Here is a 16254-nt window from a genome sequence, read left to right on the forward strand (position 1 = left end):
GGGGGAAAAAAAGAGTTTGGAGGTGTTCGGGTGTATTTAATGCTCTGCAAAGCTCCAAATAGTGTTTATTTTAAGATGCATATTGCTTCTTCGATCACACCTTCCTTCAATCATTTTGGAAAGTTTATTTTTGATGACACAATCAGAAAACTTGTGGGTTAACAGCAAACCAGAGCTATCAGCTTCACAAAATCGAAGGGAGATGGTGTGAAGATGAAAATCCTATCTGCACTGAATATTTCCAAGAATCATGATCATAACCCATTGCAAGAGTCAGGGGACCGTTAGAAAGTACAAAAAGTGAAGGCTTGAAACAATGTATCATTATCGGCTCTCATAACTCTAGGTGAGCATGGTCTTCCTTCTCCTTAGAAAGCCTTTCTGCTCTATAATCCATAGCCATAATCACAATATTATAGTCAAACTTCTGCTTTGAATAAAGTTTTGTTCGTCCTGTACCTAACCTTTCTGCTTCTGCCTTGCTTCTATAGCTGTATGTGCTGTTTTCCTGTCAGAAAAATGTTCCTTCTCTCCATATTGCATGTTCAAAGAGAATGATCTCATGCTATCTGGACACCTGATCAGTCACCTGTTGAATGCTGTAGACATGAAAGACGTTCTGGAAAATTGTTTGCGTACAGTTTGGGATCTTGCAGTTGTGGGTGTGATGGTCGGGTGTCCCGATACTTTTGGCTATAGAGCGTAAGGTTGTACAGTATAAGGTTAAGCTGGAGCAGAGAGAGAGTGTCGAGAAAAGAAAAAAAGAGTGAAGAAAGGAGCCAATGCAGGTTCCAGAGTCAAATCTGAGAAGAAGAAAGGGACAGCCATGGCTTAATGGTTAGAGAAGCAGCTTTGGGACCAAAAGATGAGAGCCGGTTCGATTCCCTGGACCAGCAGGAATGGCTGAAGTGCCCTTGAGCAAGGCACCTAACCTCCAACTGCTCCATAGGTGTGTTGTATTTCGCTCTGGATAAAAGCGTATGCTAAATGCTAGTAATGTAATGGCAGATACAGGGATAAGATTATGATCTAGCACAGTGCTGATGATTATCAGTGATGTAAACTGTAGTGTAACTAAATCAGACGACCTGAGAGGTCTTGAACTTTACTACTGCTGGGGATGAAATCAAAACACAGAGACTATGAGCTCTCACTTGTTGGTAGGCAAAGCAGGGATGGTAAGTCCTCTTACCAGGGCAACACGGTGGTGTAGTGGTTAGCACTGTCGCCTCACAGCAAGAAGGTTCTGGGTTTGAGCTCAGTGGCCGACGGGGGGCCTTTCTGTGTGAAGTTTGCATGTTCTGTCTGTGTGGGTTTCCCCCACAGTCCAAAGACATGCAGTTAGGTTAACATGGGGTGGCCTTGGACTGAAGTGCCCTTGAACAAGGTACCCAACCCGTGACTGCTCCCCGGGCGCTGTTGTATGGCTGCCCACTGCTCTGCGTGTGTGTGTTTTCACTACTTCAGATGGGTTAAATGCAGAGGATGAATTTGAGTGTGCATGTGACAAATAAAGGCTTCTTCTTCTTTTTATTCAAAAAACAAAAAAACGCAACAGTGTTGTTGGGATTTGAACTCATGACCTTCTGACCAGTAGCCCGGCTGACCTTCTTGACCACTAATGATGATGTGAATTATGTGTACATCCTGGAAATTTCATCCTAATTCAGTTACAGCCTGAAACAGTGTGTGTTACATGTGGAACATGTTCAAGCAGGTAATGACCTCAGAAAGGCACCGATACTGATATCTTTTCATGGAGGAGCCAGAGAAAATGAGTAGAAAGGAAAAGGAGATAATTCTTTCTTTTAAAAAAAAAAAGTTGTAAGTTCTGGTTAAAAAAAAATACTCAAAGGAAGTTGAGTAAGAGTTAACTTGTACTTCCCAACACAACCAGTGGAACTGCTTTGTAGATAGACAGGATGGGAAAAAAATTTATGAAAATGTGCGTGTATGTGTGTGGGTTCTCTCTCTCTCTCTCTCTCTCTCTCTCCCTTTTAAATCATAGTGATTAGTAATCACAAAAAAGGGGGTTGTGGAATTTTCTTTCGAGGTGGTAGCCCTGCTATATAAATTACTTGGAAATTACTCACAGAGCAAAGACTCAAGATCTCAACGCAATCAACAAGAAGGACTCATCCCGACGTGAGCACCACGACTTGACACGACCCGACCTGACCATGCCCTCTCTGCTGCGCTGTGAGTACCGGCTTGTGAGTGCCTCCTCCTCCTCTTCCTCCTCCTCCTCCTGATCTCTCTCTCTCTCTCTCTCTGCAGATCTCACCCTGTCTCTGCTCGCACTGCTCCCCCTGCCCTCACTCAGCCTCTACAGTGGAGACGCGGGTTTCTATGAAACATCTGGAGGCGAGCCGCAGAATGACGCGCATGTGCCAGACCACAAGTGGCTTTCCATCGCCAAACAGCTGCGGAGAGACATCGCGAGCGTCCGCGATGAGCAGGTACTCCATACACACGTGACTCCGACAGTACACAACAGAGATCTACATTAGATTTTTTATGAATTCCTGAAATGACTCTGGATTTGATCTGGACCCCAGTTTAAAAGAGACTTCGCCGAAACTTTCAACATGACCGAGTTCGCCGGTGTGAGGATGGAGATGCCGCTCCTCGGGCCCTCAGACGGCTGTCTGCCCTCCGACTTCATCCCGGTAAGGCTGACAAAACTCTCTCTCTCTGATCTCTCATCACTACTGCTGCTGCCCCTGGACCAGGAAATCCTGCTTCAGCTTCTACAGAGCGTTCTTACTTACCTGTGAAGAGAAAACTGTTATCTCGTTATTAGAAGAGAAAATCTCATAACTGCAAAAAAGCAGCAACATTTAGTCACTGGGTGTTGTTACTATCAGAAAACATCTCGTTATTAGGAGAGGATAAATCTTGTTACTGTATGAAAGCATTCAGTCATTAAAACAAAAGTATCTCGTTATTACAAGATTTTAAAAAATCTACTTAGGTTACTACTAGAAAATATCTCGTTATTATGAGATTAAAAATATTTCCTTACTACCAGAAAGCATCTCGTTATTATGAGATTAAAAAAAAAAATCTCCTTATCAAACTGCACTCATTGTACCTGAGACTACTATTTTTTTTTTTTTAAGCAAAGGGTCATCTCACACTAAATATTGGCTTTGTTTCATTGATTATGGCTGACTGATTACAGCATTTTCTTAATGTTGAAACATTTAATTTCATTATTTTTTAAGCCATTTTTGGTCTCCAGCATTTCTTTCCATGTGCCTAAGACTTTTGCACAATACTGTATATGAGGTTAAAGGAGAACTGAAGGCAAATTTTTTATTATCAAAATTCTATTTCTCTCATTTTATTACATATCGGAATGCATTTCTGATCACTATTTTGTCACTGCTACAGTATAGCAAGTTATGAGTGCTTGAAATATGCTCTGTAATATATCAGTCCATATGTCAAAGCAATGGCTGTAAACGAGATTCGTTGAGACCTGTACAAGACATCGTAGGACGGAAGTAAAACATACAGCGGAAATCAAAGTGACCGACGTCTGCCAACGTTGTCAAAAGACGCGCGCCCTCTTTCGAATGCTGACGTAATCAAGCCGGAAGTTTTGTTTGTTTTGATAGCAATCAGGAAAGTTTGAAAAAAGTAGGCAGTAATCGTCATTTAAACTCGTTTTTGTGCAATACTTCGTTTGGAAAACAGTTTTCAAAATGGCAGCACTGACACCTGGCTGACACTTCACGTTTCGAAGTCTCGCACAAGTCTCGTGAAGATTGCGCGGATAAGTGACGCCTGCCGTGGACCAAACGAACTAAATTCAACATGGCTAAAAACCAAATAGGCCGATAAGTACAATATTTAATTGCAATTACCGTAGTTGCCAATACGAGTCACGATATAAGGTTACTAAAACCGAAAACGTAATTGAATAACACGTTAATTAAGAAATAAAGCAAGTTTAAAAATGACTTCAGTTCTCCTTTAAGACGCATTAAGAAGGCAAGAATTTGCACTAATTAACTTCTGATGAGGCACAGCTGTTAATTGAAACGCATTCCGGGTGACTCCCTCATGAAGCTGGGTAAGATAATGCCAATAGTGTGCAAAGCGTCATCAAGGTAAACGCTGGCTACTTTGAAGAATCTAAAATATCAAACGTTGTTTTTTTAGCACTTTTTTGTTTACCACATAATTCCATATATGTTCCAGATGTTATTTCGTAGTTTTGACGTCTTCAGTATTGTTCTACAATGTAGAAAATACATAAACTATGAATGAGTAGAGTAGGGGTGTACAAACTTTTGTCTGGCGCTGTAGGAAATCACAGGTTGAAGCCAAGCACGAAGTAAAATTGGTCAGTCTGCCCACTGATCCTCTCTTACAGTAACATGCTGATGTGGAGGATTTATTTTCTCACATGGGTGTGTTCATTGACAGCCCTGTCTCACATATGGTGTGTGTGGGTTTACAGCAAACATGTCTGCAGCAGATCTACAGCGGTTTGCGGTGGTATCAAGCTTACCTGCCTGATGTGGAGAGGGAGAACCTGAACGCAGATCTCATGAAGAATATTCACTTCGGGACCACACGATTGTTACATTTAATCAAAGAAATAATCCAAGTAAGTTATTACAAAACACACACACACCCCTTCACTCTCAGAAATGAACGTACTTTTCTTTATTCCTAGGCTCCATAGGAGCCACCAACAAGATGAGATCCATATCACAGGAATATTTTGTACAATAGTTAATTGATCCCAAAACTGAACATCTACTACATCGATGTTTCGTTCTTAGTCGACAAGGCAGCCTCAGGTCATTGTTCATTTCAGTCTTAAAAAATAGCAAATTTCCCAATATTGTAGAGTTTATATTTCTTAAAAAATATGATAATAAATCAGGGCACGTTATAAGACACAAGAACAGACCATGTACAGTGGTGCTTGAAAGTTTGTGAACCCTTTAGAATGTTCTATATTTCTGCATAAATATGACCTAAAACATCATCAGATTTTCACACAAGTCCTAAAAGTAGATAAAGAGAACCCAGTTAAACAAATGAGACAAAAATATTATACTTGGTCATTTATTTATTGAGGAAAATGATCCAATATTACATATCTGGGCGGCATGGTGGTGTAGTGGTTAGCGCTGTCGCCTCACAGCAAGAAGGTCCGGGTTCGAGCCCCGTAGCCAGCGAGGGCCTTTCTGTGTGGAGTTTGCATGTTCTCCCCGTGTCCGCGTGGGTTTCCTCCGGGTGCTCCGGTTTCCCCCACAGTCCAAAGACATGCAGGTTAGGTTAACTGGTGACTCTAAATTGACCGTAGGTGTGAATGTGAGTGTGAATGGTTGTCTGTGTCTATGTGTCAGCCCTGTGATGACCTGGCGACTTGTCCAGGGTGTACCCCGCCTTTCGCCCGTAGTCAGCTGGGATAGGCTCCAGCTTGCCTGCGACCCTGTAGAACAGGATAAAGCGGCTAGAGATAATGAGATGAGATTACATATCTGTGAGTGGCAAAAGTATGTGAACCTCTAGGATTAGCAGTTAATTTGAAGGGGAAATTAGAGTCAGGTGTTTTCAGTCAATGGGATGACAATCAGGTGTGAGTGGGCACCCTGTTTTATTTAAAGAACAGGGATCTATGAAAGGATAGACAAATAAATGACCAAGTATAATATTTTCATCTCATTTGTTTAACTGGGTTCTCTTTATCTACTTTTAGGACTTGTGTGAAAATCTGATGATGTTTTAGGTCATATTTATGCAGAAATATAGAAAATTCTAAAGGGTTCACAAACTTTCAAGCACCACTGTATGTTGCTGACATAGTAAATTTTTAGCTTTTAATCAGCTTCAAAATCAGCCACATCTCTATTTCTACACATTTTGTTTACCTTTCCTTGCATATTGTATCAAATTGAACCAACTCTTTGGTATTAAAGAACAATACAGTAGAGATCTTACTATTAATAAATTAATCATCTATTTTATCTAGGTATAGTAAATGACAGAATTGAGATGTTCATTATTTTGTACATCAAAATAAAAATCAATATTGTTCTCAAATTGTTGAACAAATTTTTCCAAAATACAGTAATTAATCAGAAATTGTCCATGTAAACTTTTCTAGTGTCAAAGTTTAAACTAAAACAGAAAGGCAGCTTTTGTTTCCTTACAAATTATGTACCTTAAATCATTTCCGAAGTTTCATATTTCTTGATAAAAGTTATGCAAGATATGTAAGCTTCTTGATGGGACCTTGACTTCTGAGCACGTACAGATGATGATACTTCCTCCAAAGCTGAAACTCTTCTGTATTTAACGAAGCAAACCTGATGGCCATGTTTGTTTACAAATTGTCCCAGTCGCTCGCTAGTGCGGAAGTTTTACGTCTCCGACGTGTGACATCGCGTTGTCTTGACAGCCATGCAATGTCATAAACCATATTCAACGCTCATTCTCCATTGGGTAGAGATAAGCGATATGCTAGCAATATTGCATGCTATCAAACCAAATGAATGAAACCCGCTAGAAGGGAATAGAACACGTTTTTATTCCATCAGTGAAATTTAGTTCCCGCTGGAATTTGGTCATTGTAATATAATGTTTATTTCTAGAATATCTCGCAAAAAACAGGCCAATCACTCACTTCCTGCAGTCAGACAGAGGAAGTCCGTGTGCACATGCGCAGGTTTACGTTCTTTTTCTTCTTTTGGGTTTTACAGCAGCTGGCATCCACAGTGTTGCATTACTGCCCTCTACAGGTTTACCACTGACCGTGCGCTGAGAGTTCCATCATTCTGTCGCTAAACGAACAGCTGATCACACCGAGGTGCTCGCTGACCGCCGATATTTATTAGTTTGGTCCTGCGTTTCCTTTCCTTTGCAACATAACGTCTTTTCTTCTCGCTTTCCGTTACTGTAGTCGGTCTTTCACGTTTCATTCACACGCTCACATTTCTCCATTTTCCCACAATACCTTGCGCGAACAGGGAAAGCCGACCACGTGACACATGACACAGTATCTTGAAGCAGGGAAAAAACAGCAGATAATTTAGGGCCACGTGGCTCTAAATTCATTAAATTTTTTTTTTAAACTAATAATTTTGTAAGTCTGTGATTCAAATCCAATAGCTTTTGGTCCACTAAACAAAAATAATTCGGTGTCGGGGAAAATTCTTTTTATGACCTAAACTTTAAGAATCTGAAAGGCAGTCTACCTTTAAAAGAAACAGAAATAGCTAAAAGATAGCTAAAATAGCTAAAACAATATCTCCTGTTCCACACTCCAGCCCAGTTTTTTTTTCCAACCACCAAAAAAAAACCTCTAAAGAAGAAGATCCCAAAAAAATACACACACAAAAAAAAAATGCAATGAAAGTATTTGATGGTAAAAACGCATCTTTTATTTTCCCAAGAATTATTATAGTATTTTTCACAAATTGCTACTGTCGTTTTGCCGGTTTGTTTACATTCTAAGTGGAAATTGTCAGATGTTTTGTAGAAAGTTTTTATTTATTGAATTTGCAAAAAATAAAAATGCTCCGTTTCTCAAAATCCACTGAATGCGGATAGAATAAAAAAAAGTTATTCCAATCAGTCTTGTCGTACATGTCTTATAGCCAACTCGGTGCTACGTGCCTCATCGGCTATCAGCTCACGTATGACTCAATTTCGTGGAATAACTTAAATACCATGACTAACTCGCACCATATCCACTTTTTTTATTTTATTTTTGATGTCACGAAATACATTGTGTAATTAACGATGTAACTATTATTAGCTATCCTTGGCCAATCAATACATGGGAAATCTTTGATACAGTATATAAAAAACATTAATAAAGCCTAATTGTTTATTGCATATTTGTAATTCTGTATTTCCAATCTGTTACTCCTATAAAATAAAAAAATGCATGTTTTCTTAGATCCATGTTGAAAAGACAAAATGGTAATGCAGTTACAGAAACATCGTGAGAACTGCATGGAGTTGGGAAGAGTCATAGTACTGAAGATAGAATTGATAAGATTTGAGTGGATCTATTCATTTCTAGTTTCTCATTAAACGATCAAATACTCAGTGCTCCAAGATGAAACTCCTTCCACTCGTCATTATTATAATTATTATTAACTCGAACACTGTTTGTGTCTGCAGGTAAACAACGATAAAGCTGACCTCCCCTCCTTACCCGACGATTCAGCGTGGAAACGGAAGATTCTCACACACTCCATTCTGTACTACTTCGCAGACTTCATGACCGATACAGCCAGAGCCATTAACTTCATGAAGACTAAGAAACTAACCAAACACATCATAAGGGAAGACGGCTGGCTCTTAAAACACAAGCAATGAATTGCCTGGGGTCTTATTTTATTTATCTGGTCACATATTTATTTATTTATCTATTTATTGCAGTTATTTTTTAAAAAGTTTAAATATTTAAAATTGAGAAGTTAATATTCGAAAGTGAAGGGAATTAATACTCCGAGAGTGAAAATTAGTAGAAATTTGTACTTTTGTACAGCATATGAACATAAGTTATTGTGGTCCGAGTTACATTAACTCACCTTGTATGCGTTATATTAACACGTGACTGTTTTTAAGAGATAAATAAAGCTTCATTAAATGAAATACCTGCTGTTTTTGTCATTTATTCGTTCATATTGGTGTAAACACTGATACAAGAGCAAGTTTGAGCAAAATTGAATGGAGGGAATAAATTACGAATGGCAAAAATACAAAATGATCCAGACGTGTTTAAAAACAACTTTCCCAAACAGGGAGATGAAGGAGGAAAATGGAAACAGTGCTGAAACTGAGTTCAAGGACATGTGCAGGCATAGTGTCTCTTCCGAGATGACGACTCAACACCTCGGCTGTTTAAGAGATGTAGGGACGATTTGGTCTTCTGCAGGAGTGCTTCATCACCGCTCCTTCATCCCCAAAGCAAACTGGAGAAACATTTAAAAAAAAAAAAAAAAAAAAAAAGTTAGTTACAAGCAAGATGGTGCAAAGAAGAAACCCAGCCTTGACCAACATGTAAATGCTGCTACTACAGCAATGTTCAGTTCTCCATTCTGATTGGTCAGAAGCTCTGACAGTTGTTCTGACATCCTGGCAAATCACAGGTTCATCTTAAAGGGGACATATTATGAACAACTCACTTTTTCAGTGTTTGCGCACATAAGCGTTCAAACCCCGTTAACGCGATTGGTTTTTCTGATGTAAAAAAAAAAAAAATCAGACCATGATAAATAATTTCAAAACTTTTCCCACCTTTAATGTGACCTATAACCTGTACAATTCAACTGAAAAACAAACCTGTTCGGGAGAAAAACATGAAAAGAAAAAAAAAAAAAAGTACAATAAGCCGGTTGCACAAGTGTGCACACCCTTAAACTAATACTTTGTTAAAGCACCTTTTGATTTAGAATAGAATAGAATGCCTTTATTGTCACTATACACATGTACAATGAGATTAAAGCATCTCCAATAGAGATATTGCAGTCACGTGACCGGAAAGTACACAACCCCCATCTTGTCGGTCAAAAACACCGCTGAATACTGCTGCACTCGTGTACAGAATGGATCAATTTCAACCGACGGACTACACGGCTCATTTTTCTAATGAACAGATAACTAGATATATGTCTAAAATAAACGATCTACAGATTTGTGACCCTTATGGCTTTCCGGACGGAGTTTTCATGACCGGATTTTGAACTGCCAGCGGAATACCCGGACGTGTATGATTACCTCATCAACTTTCCCTCGCTGTTCAGTGGTGAAGCACTGCGTGCTTATAAATCTCTGGACAGTTTTCTTTACAGAAATTCAGGATTTGTCAGCGACCCAGATGTGGCATCTTGTAAACAAGAAAATAATCCTCATTGGATGGGTAAGTCACTTAAGTATTGAGTATAGCACTGACCAGCCAATTATAGAATAGAATAAGGTAATTCCAAATCGTCCGTCTTGTTTACATGGATCTGGCGTTGGAGAGGTAGAGGCTTAGCAGTGGAGGTTTGAGTGGCTGTTTTCTGAGCTTAGTCAACAGGCCGGCTCTGCCTGTAGCCTCGCTTTTGCTTCGGCTCCCAGCGCCGCCTCCTTCCCTTTACTTCCAATAACAATCCACGGAGACCCCGCTGGTCTCGCCATCTCGTCCAGAATGTTATTTTTTTTCTCGTCCGGAATGTTGTGCATGCGATTGAAATCGCTACAAACCGTCATTTTCTGCTGGAAACCAATGTCCAGTGAGTCCATACGGTTGTAGTGGATATTGAAGTCTGGTACAGACCAGCGACACGCAAAAATACACACAAAAAACGTGCACAGGTAGGGAGAGCTTGTAGCCGCAGCCGTTGTAGTAGAATTGTATATAGTAGGGTTTTCCAGAAGAAAAGGTAGAAGTAAAAGCAGAAGTAGAACCAGAAGTAGAAGGCAGAATATGGCGTTTGACCGACACGATGGCGTCTGTCACAATCTGGATCGGCTGTGACGTCACATGCAAGTGCTCCATATCAGTTCAAACAGCGTGTAGAGAGGGAGAGAGAGAGGAAGGGGGGAAGGGAAAAGGGAGAAAAAAAAAAGGGGGGTAAGGTGCACAGTCTGAGGTGTATGTGTTGTGTTACACATTATGGAGTGAGGTATTGCACATATAAAGTATTGCACAGTGACAGTCACATTGTAAATTATTGCACGAGAGAGTCACATTACAAGATAAAAAAAATATTACACATTATGAATTATTGCAAGGTAAGGTAAGGTGCACAGACTTGAGGTATACGTGTTGTGTGTAAGGTGCACAGTCCTGAGGTGCATGTGTTGCGTTTCACATTTTGGAGTGTGGTATTGCACATTATAAAAGTATTGCATAGAGAGTCACCTTATAAAAGTACTGCACATTTATAAATTAGTAAAATAGTAAAATAAAATACATTCCATGTCCCAACAGCTAGCCGCTGTGTCCGGGGATCAGGTCGTTGAGGCCCCTGCCTTCGACTGCCACCCAATCCACACTGCACCAGCCCCCTACTGCTACCTCTGTGGGTGGTGAACCCACAGGAGGTCGGGCCCACGTCACCTCTTCGGGCTGAGCCCGGCCGGGCCTCATGGGCAAAGGCCCGGCCACCAAGCGCTCGCATGCAAGCCCCAACCCAGGGCTTAGCTCCAGGGTGGGGCCCCGGCTGCGCCATACCGGGCGACGTCCCGGTCCTTGGTTGTTGCTCCATTAGGGGTTTCCATTAGGGAAAGAGCCTGAGCTTGTGCGGGAGGTTGAGAGGTACCGGCTAGAGATAGTCGGGCTCACCTCCACGCACAGCTTGGGCTCTGGAACCCAGCTCCTCGAGAGGGGCTGGACTCTCCATTTCTCTGGAGTCGCCCATGGTGAGCGGCGGCAGGCTGGTGTGGGCTTGCTTATAGCTCCCCAGCTCAGCCGCCATGTGTTGGAGTTTACCCCAGTGAACGAGAGGGTCGCCTCTCTGCGCCTTCGGATTGGGGAGAGGGCTCTTGCTGTTGTTTGTGCCTACGGGCCGAATAGCAGTGTAGAGTATCTGGCCTTCTTGGAGTCCCTGGGAGAGGTACTGAGGGGTGCTCAGACTGGGGACTCCATTGTGCTACTGGGGGACTTCAGTGCTCACGTGGGCGACGACAGTGACACCTGGAGGGGCGTGGTTGGGAGGAACGGCCTCCCCGATCTGAACCCGAGTGGTGTTTTGTTATTGGACTTCTGTGCTAGTCACGGTTTGTCCATAACAAACACCATGTTCAAGCATAGGGGTGTCCATAAGTGCACGTGGCACCAGGACACCTTAGGTCGGAGGTCGATGATCGACTTTATTGTCGTTTCATCTGATTTCCGGCCCTATGTCTTGGACACTCGGGTGAAGAGAGGGGCTGAGCTGTCAACTGATCACCACCTGGTGGTGAGTTGGATCCGCTGGTGGAGGAAGAAGCTGGACAGACCTGGCAGGCCCAAACGTATGGTGAGCGTCTGCTGGGAACATCTGGCCGAGCACTCTGTTGGGGAGGTCTTTAACTCCCACCTCCGGGAGAGCTTTTCCCAGCTTCCGGGGGAGATGGGGGACATTGAGTCTGAGTGGACCATGTTCTCTACCTCCATTGTGGACGCAGCTGTTTGGAGTTGTGGCCGCAAGGTCTCCGGTGCCTGTCGTGGCGGCAATCCCCGAACCCAGTGGTGGACACCGGAAGTAAGGGATGCCGTCAAGCTGAAGGAGTCCTATCGGGCCATGTTGACCTCCAGGACTCCTGAGGCAGCTGACGGGTATCGGCAGGCCAGGCGTGCTGCAGCTCGGGCAGTTGCGGAGGCAAAAACTCGGAACTGGGATGAGTTCGGGGAGGCCATGGAGAAGGACTATCGGTCGGCCTCGAAGAAATTCTGGCAAACCGTCCGGTGCCTCAGGAGGGGGAAGCAGTACTCTGCCAACACTGCTTACAGTGCGGGTGGGGAGCTGTTGACCTCGACTGGGGACATTGTCAGGTGGTGGAAGGAATACTTTGAGGATCTCCTCAATCCCACCGTCATGTCTTCCATTGAGGAGACTGAGGCTGATGACTCCGAAGTGGACTCGTCCATTACCCAAGCCAAAGTCACTGAGGTGGTTTGCAAGCTCCTCGGTGGCAAGGCACAGGGGGTGGATGAGATCCGCCTTGAGTATCTCAAGTCTCTGGATGTTGTGGGGCTGTCTTGGTTGACACGCCTCTGCAACATCACGTGGCGGTCGGGGACAGTGCCTCTGGAGTGGCAGACTGGGGTGGTGGTCCCTCTTTTTAAGAAAGGGGACCGGAGAGTGTGCTCCAATTATAGGGGAATCACACTTCTCAGCCTCCCAGGGAAGGTTTACTCCAGGGTACTGGAGAGGAGAATTCGACCGATAGTCGAACCTCAGATCCAGGAGGGACAATGCGGTTTTCGTCCTGGTCGTGGAACACTGGACCAGCTCTATACCCTTCATAGGGTGCTCGAGGGTTCATGGGAGTTTGCCCAACCAGTCCACGTGTGCTTTGTGGCTCTGGAGAAGGCATTCGACCGTGTCCCCTGTGGTATTCTGTGAGGGGTGCTTCGGGAGTATGGGGTTCGGGGCCCTTTGCTAAGGGCTGTCCGGTCCCTGTACGAACGGAGCAAGAGTCTGGTTCGCATTGCCGGCAGTAAGTCAGACCTGTTCCCAGTGCATGTTGGACTCTGGCAGGGCTGCCCTTTGTCACCGGTTCTGTTCATAATTTTTATGGACAGAATTTCTAGGCGCAGCCAGGGGCCGGAAGGAATCCTGTTTGGGAACCACAGGATTTCATCTCTGCTTTTTGCGGATGATGTTGTCCTGTTGGCTTCTTCAAACCAGGACCTCCAGCATGCACTGGGGCGGTTTGCAGTCGAGTGTGAAGCGGCTGGGATGCGAATCAGCACCTCCAAGTCCGAGGCCATGGTTCTCGACCGGAAAAGGGTGGCTTGCCCTCTTCAGGTTGGTGGAGAAGTCCTGCCTCAAGTAGAGGAGTTTAAGTATCTCGGGATCTTGTTCACGAGTGAGGGAAGGATGGAGCGTGAGATCGACAGGCGGATTGGTGCAGCCTCCGCAGTGATGCGGTCGCTTTTCCAGTCCGTCGTGGTGAAGGAGCTGAGCCAAAAGGCGAAGCTCTCAATTTACCAGTCGATCTACGTTCCAACTCTCACTTATGGTCATGAGCTTTGGGTAATGACCGAAAGAACAAGATCGCGGATACAAGTGGCTGAAATGAGTTTCCTTCGCAGGGTGGCTGGGTGCTCCCTTAGAGATAGGGTGAGAAGCACGGTCACTCGGGAGGAGCTCGGAGTAGAGCCGCTGCTCCTCCACATCGAGAGGAATCAGCTGAGGTGGCTCGGGCATCTTTTTCGGATGCCTCCTGGATGCCTCCCTGGGGAGGTGTTCCAGGCATGTCCCCCCGGGAGGAGGCCCCGGGGAAGACCCAGGACACGCTGGAGGGACTATGTCTCTCGGCTGGCCTGGGAACGCCTCGGTGTTCTTCCCGAGGAGCTGGCCGAGGTGTCTGGGGAAAGGGAAGTTTGGGCTTCCATGCTTAGACTGCTGCCTCCGCGACCCGGTCCCGGATAAAGCGGAAGATGACGAGACGAGATGAGTAAAATAAAATAGACTATAAAGTCAGAGCATATCCGAGTTCAGGGCGGTTATGGCTTTTGGAAAGAAGCTGTTTTTTAAATCGATTTGTCTTTGCCCTGATGCACCTGTAGCACCTCCCTGAGGGCAACAGGTTGAACAGATCAAAGCCAGGGTGGGAGCTGTCCTTGATAATATTCTAAGCTCTGCTAAGGCAGGGGGAGGTGTAAATGTCCATCAGGGAGGGGAGAGGGCAGCCAATGGTCCTCTGTGCTGTCTTTACTACCCTCTGGAGCCTCTCCCTGTCTACAGCAGTGCAGCTGCCGTACCATACTGTAATACAGTACGTCAGTATGCTCTCGATGGATGAGCGGTAGAAGGTCAGCAGCAGGTTGGAGCTTAAGTTGTACTTCCTGAGGACTCTCAGGAAGTGTAGCTGCTGCTGAGCCTTCTTAATGACTGCTGTGATGTTCTCTGACCAGGAGATGTCGGCAGAGATGAGGACACCGAGAAACCGGAAGGTGTGGACCCTCTCCACATACTCGTTGTTAATGTAGAGGGGGGCTAGGTTGGTGCTTTGCTTCCTGAAGTTAACAATGAGCTCTTTGGTTTTCTTGGTGTTCAGAGTGAGGTTATTTTCTGAACACCAGGCTGCCAACTTCAGGACCTCCTCTCTGTAGGCTGCCTCATCTCCCTTTGAGATGAGTCCGACCACTGTGGTGTCGTCAGCAAACTTGACGATAAGGTTGTTGTTGTTGTGGGTCGGACTACAGTCGTGGGTGTAGAGGCAGTACAGGAGGGGGCTCTGCACACAGCCCTGTGGAGAGCCGGTGCTCAACGTGCGGGTGGAGGAGAAGTGGGGGCCAAGTCTCACAGTCTGGGGCCGGTTAGTAAGGAAGTCCTTTAACCAGGCACATGTGAGAGGGGGGAGGCCGAGAGTGTTCAGTTTACTAATAAGGATGTCCAGGATTATTGTATTAAAAGCTGAGCTGTAATCCACAAAGAGTATGCGGACGTAGCTCTGCTGCTGCTCCAGGTGATTTAGCGCAGAGTGGAGAGCTACGGCAATGGCGTCCTCTGTGGACCTGTTTGTGCGATATGCGAACTGGTAGGGGTCGAAGTCTGGGGGGGAGGTGGTCCTTGATGTGCTGAAGAACTAGTCTCTCGAAGCACTTCATGATTACCGGGGTGAGGGCCACAGGACGGTAATCATTCAGGCTGGTGACGGGAGACTTCTTCGGCATTGGGATTATTGTTGCAGATTTTAGGCAGGGCGGGATGACTGCCTGAGCCAGAGAGAGGTTAAAGATCCTGGTGAAGGTAGGGGCGAGCTGGTGGGCGCACGCTCTGAGCACCTTACCAGGTACACCATCTGGGCCGGCAGTTTTCTTGGGGTTCACTGCCAGGAGCACCCGTCTGACATCGTGCTCCTGTACAGTGAAAGGAGTGGTGTAGGAACTGTGTGGTGGTGGGGGCAGGGCAGGAGCAGATGAGTGCTGCCGAGATGTTTCGAAGCAAGCAAAGAAGCGATTTAGCTCCTCTGCTAGTGGCGCACTCCAGTCTCCTGTTGGCGCATCACAGTCTCTGAAGTTTGTGATGTCCTGAATGCCCCGCCACACCTCCTGTGTGTTGTTGCTGGACAGGTGGGACTCTATGTGCAGCCTGTGGTCCGCCTTGGCTTTATTTATACCTCTTTTCAGATCAGCTCGAGCAGCTCTGTACAGAGCTCTATCACCTGACCTGAAGGCAGCATCGCGAGCCCTGAGGAGTGAGCGGACCTGGCTGGTCATCCAGGGTTTCTGGTTTGGGAAGACCCGGATGTTTTTATTCACCGTCACATTCCCGATGCAGAACTTGATATAGTCCAGCACCGTTCCTGTGAATGTCTCCAGCTCCTGATGTTCAAATAAGTCCCAGTCTGTCTGTTTAAAGCAGTCCTGTAGTTTGGCGAGTGCATTGTCAGGCCAGGTTGTGATAGTCCTTGTGGTGGGCCTGGCTCTGCGTCTGAGGGGGGTGTAGGCTGGGGAGAGCAGGAAGGAAAGATGGTCTGACTGGCCGAGGTGGGGGAGGGGTATGGCTCTGTACGCGTGCTTGATGTTAGAATAAACATGATCCAGAGTGTTCTCCTCTCTAGTAGAACACT

The 16254-nt window shown here is 45.0% G+C and overlaps 2 protein-coding genes across 2 annotated transcripts in view; one reads left to right on the plus strand and one right to left on the minus strand.

Annotated features, from left to right (window-relative positions):
* The first annotated feature begins 284 nt into the window (after positions 1–284).
* On the plus strand, positions 285–8603 carry il6 (interleukin 6 (interferon, beta 2)). Its single transcript, XM_060942004.1, has 6 exons — positions 285–346; positions 2096–2199; positions 2278–2459; positions 2559–2669; positions 4472–4621; positions 8158–8603. The coding sequence occupies exons 2-6, from the start codon at positions 2181–2183 to the stop codon at positions 8353–8355; spliced, it is 660 nt and encodes a 219-aa protein (XP_060797987.1). The 5' UTR covers positions 285–346; positions 2096–2180; the 3' UTR covers positions 8356–8603.
* Positions 8604–8638: 35 nt separating this feature from the next.
* tomm7 (translocase of outer mitochondrial membrane 7 homolog (yeast)) overlaps positions 8639–16254 on the minus strand; it is a 41323-nt gene continuing 33707 nt past the window's right edge. The window contains exon 3 of the mRNA XM_060942005.1: positions 8639–8954. Coding sequence (XP_060797988.1) covers positions 8939–8954 — 16 coding nt within the window. The 3' untranslated portion in view covers positions 8639–8938. The remainder of the gene's footprint in view (positions 8955–16254) is intronic.

The sequence above is a fragment of the Neoarius graeffei genome, chromosome 16 (assembly GCF_027579695.1).
Source record: "Neoarius graeffei isolate fNeoGra1 chromosome 16, fNeoGra1.pri, whole genome shotgun sequence".
NCBI classification, from domain to species: domain Eukaryota; kingdom Metazoa; phylum Chordata; class Actinopteri; order Siluriformes; family Ariidae; genus Neoarius; species Neoarius graeffei.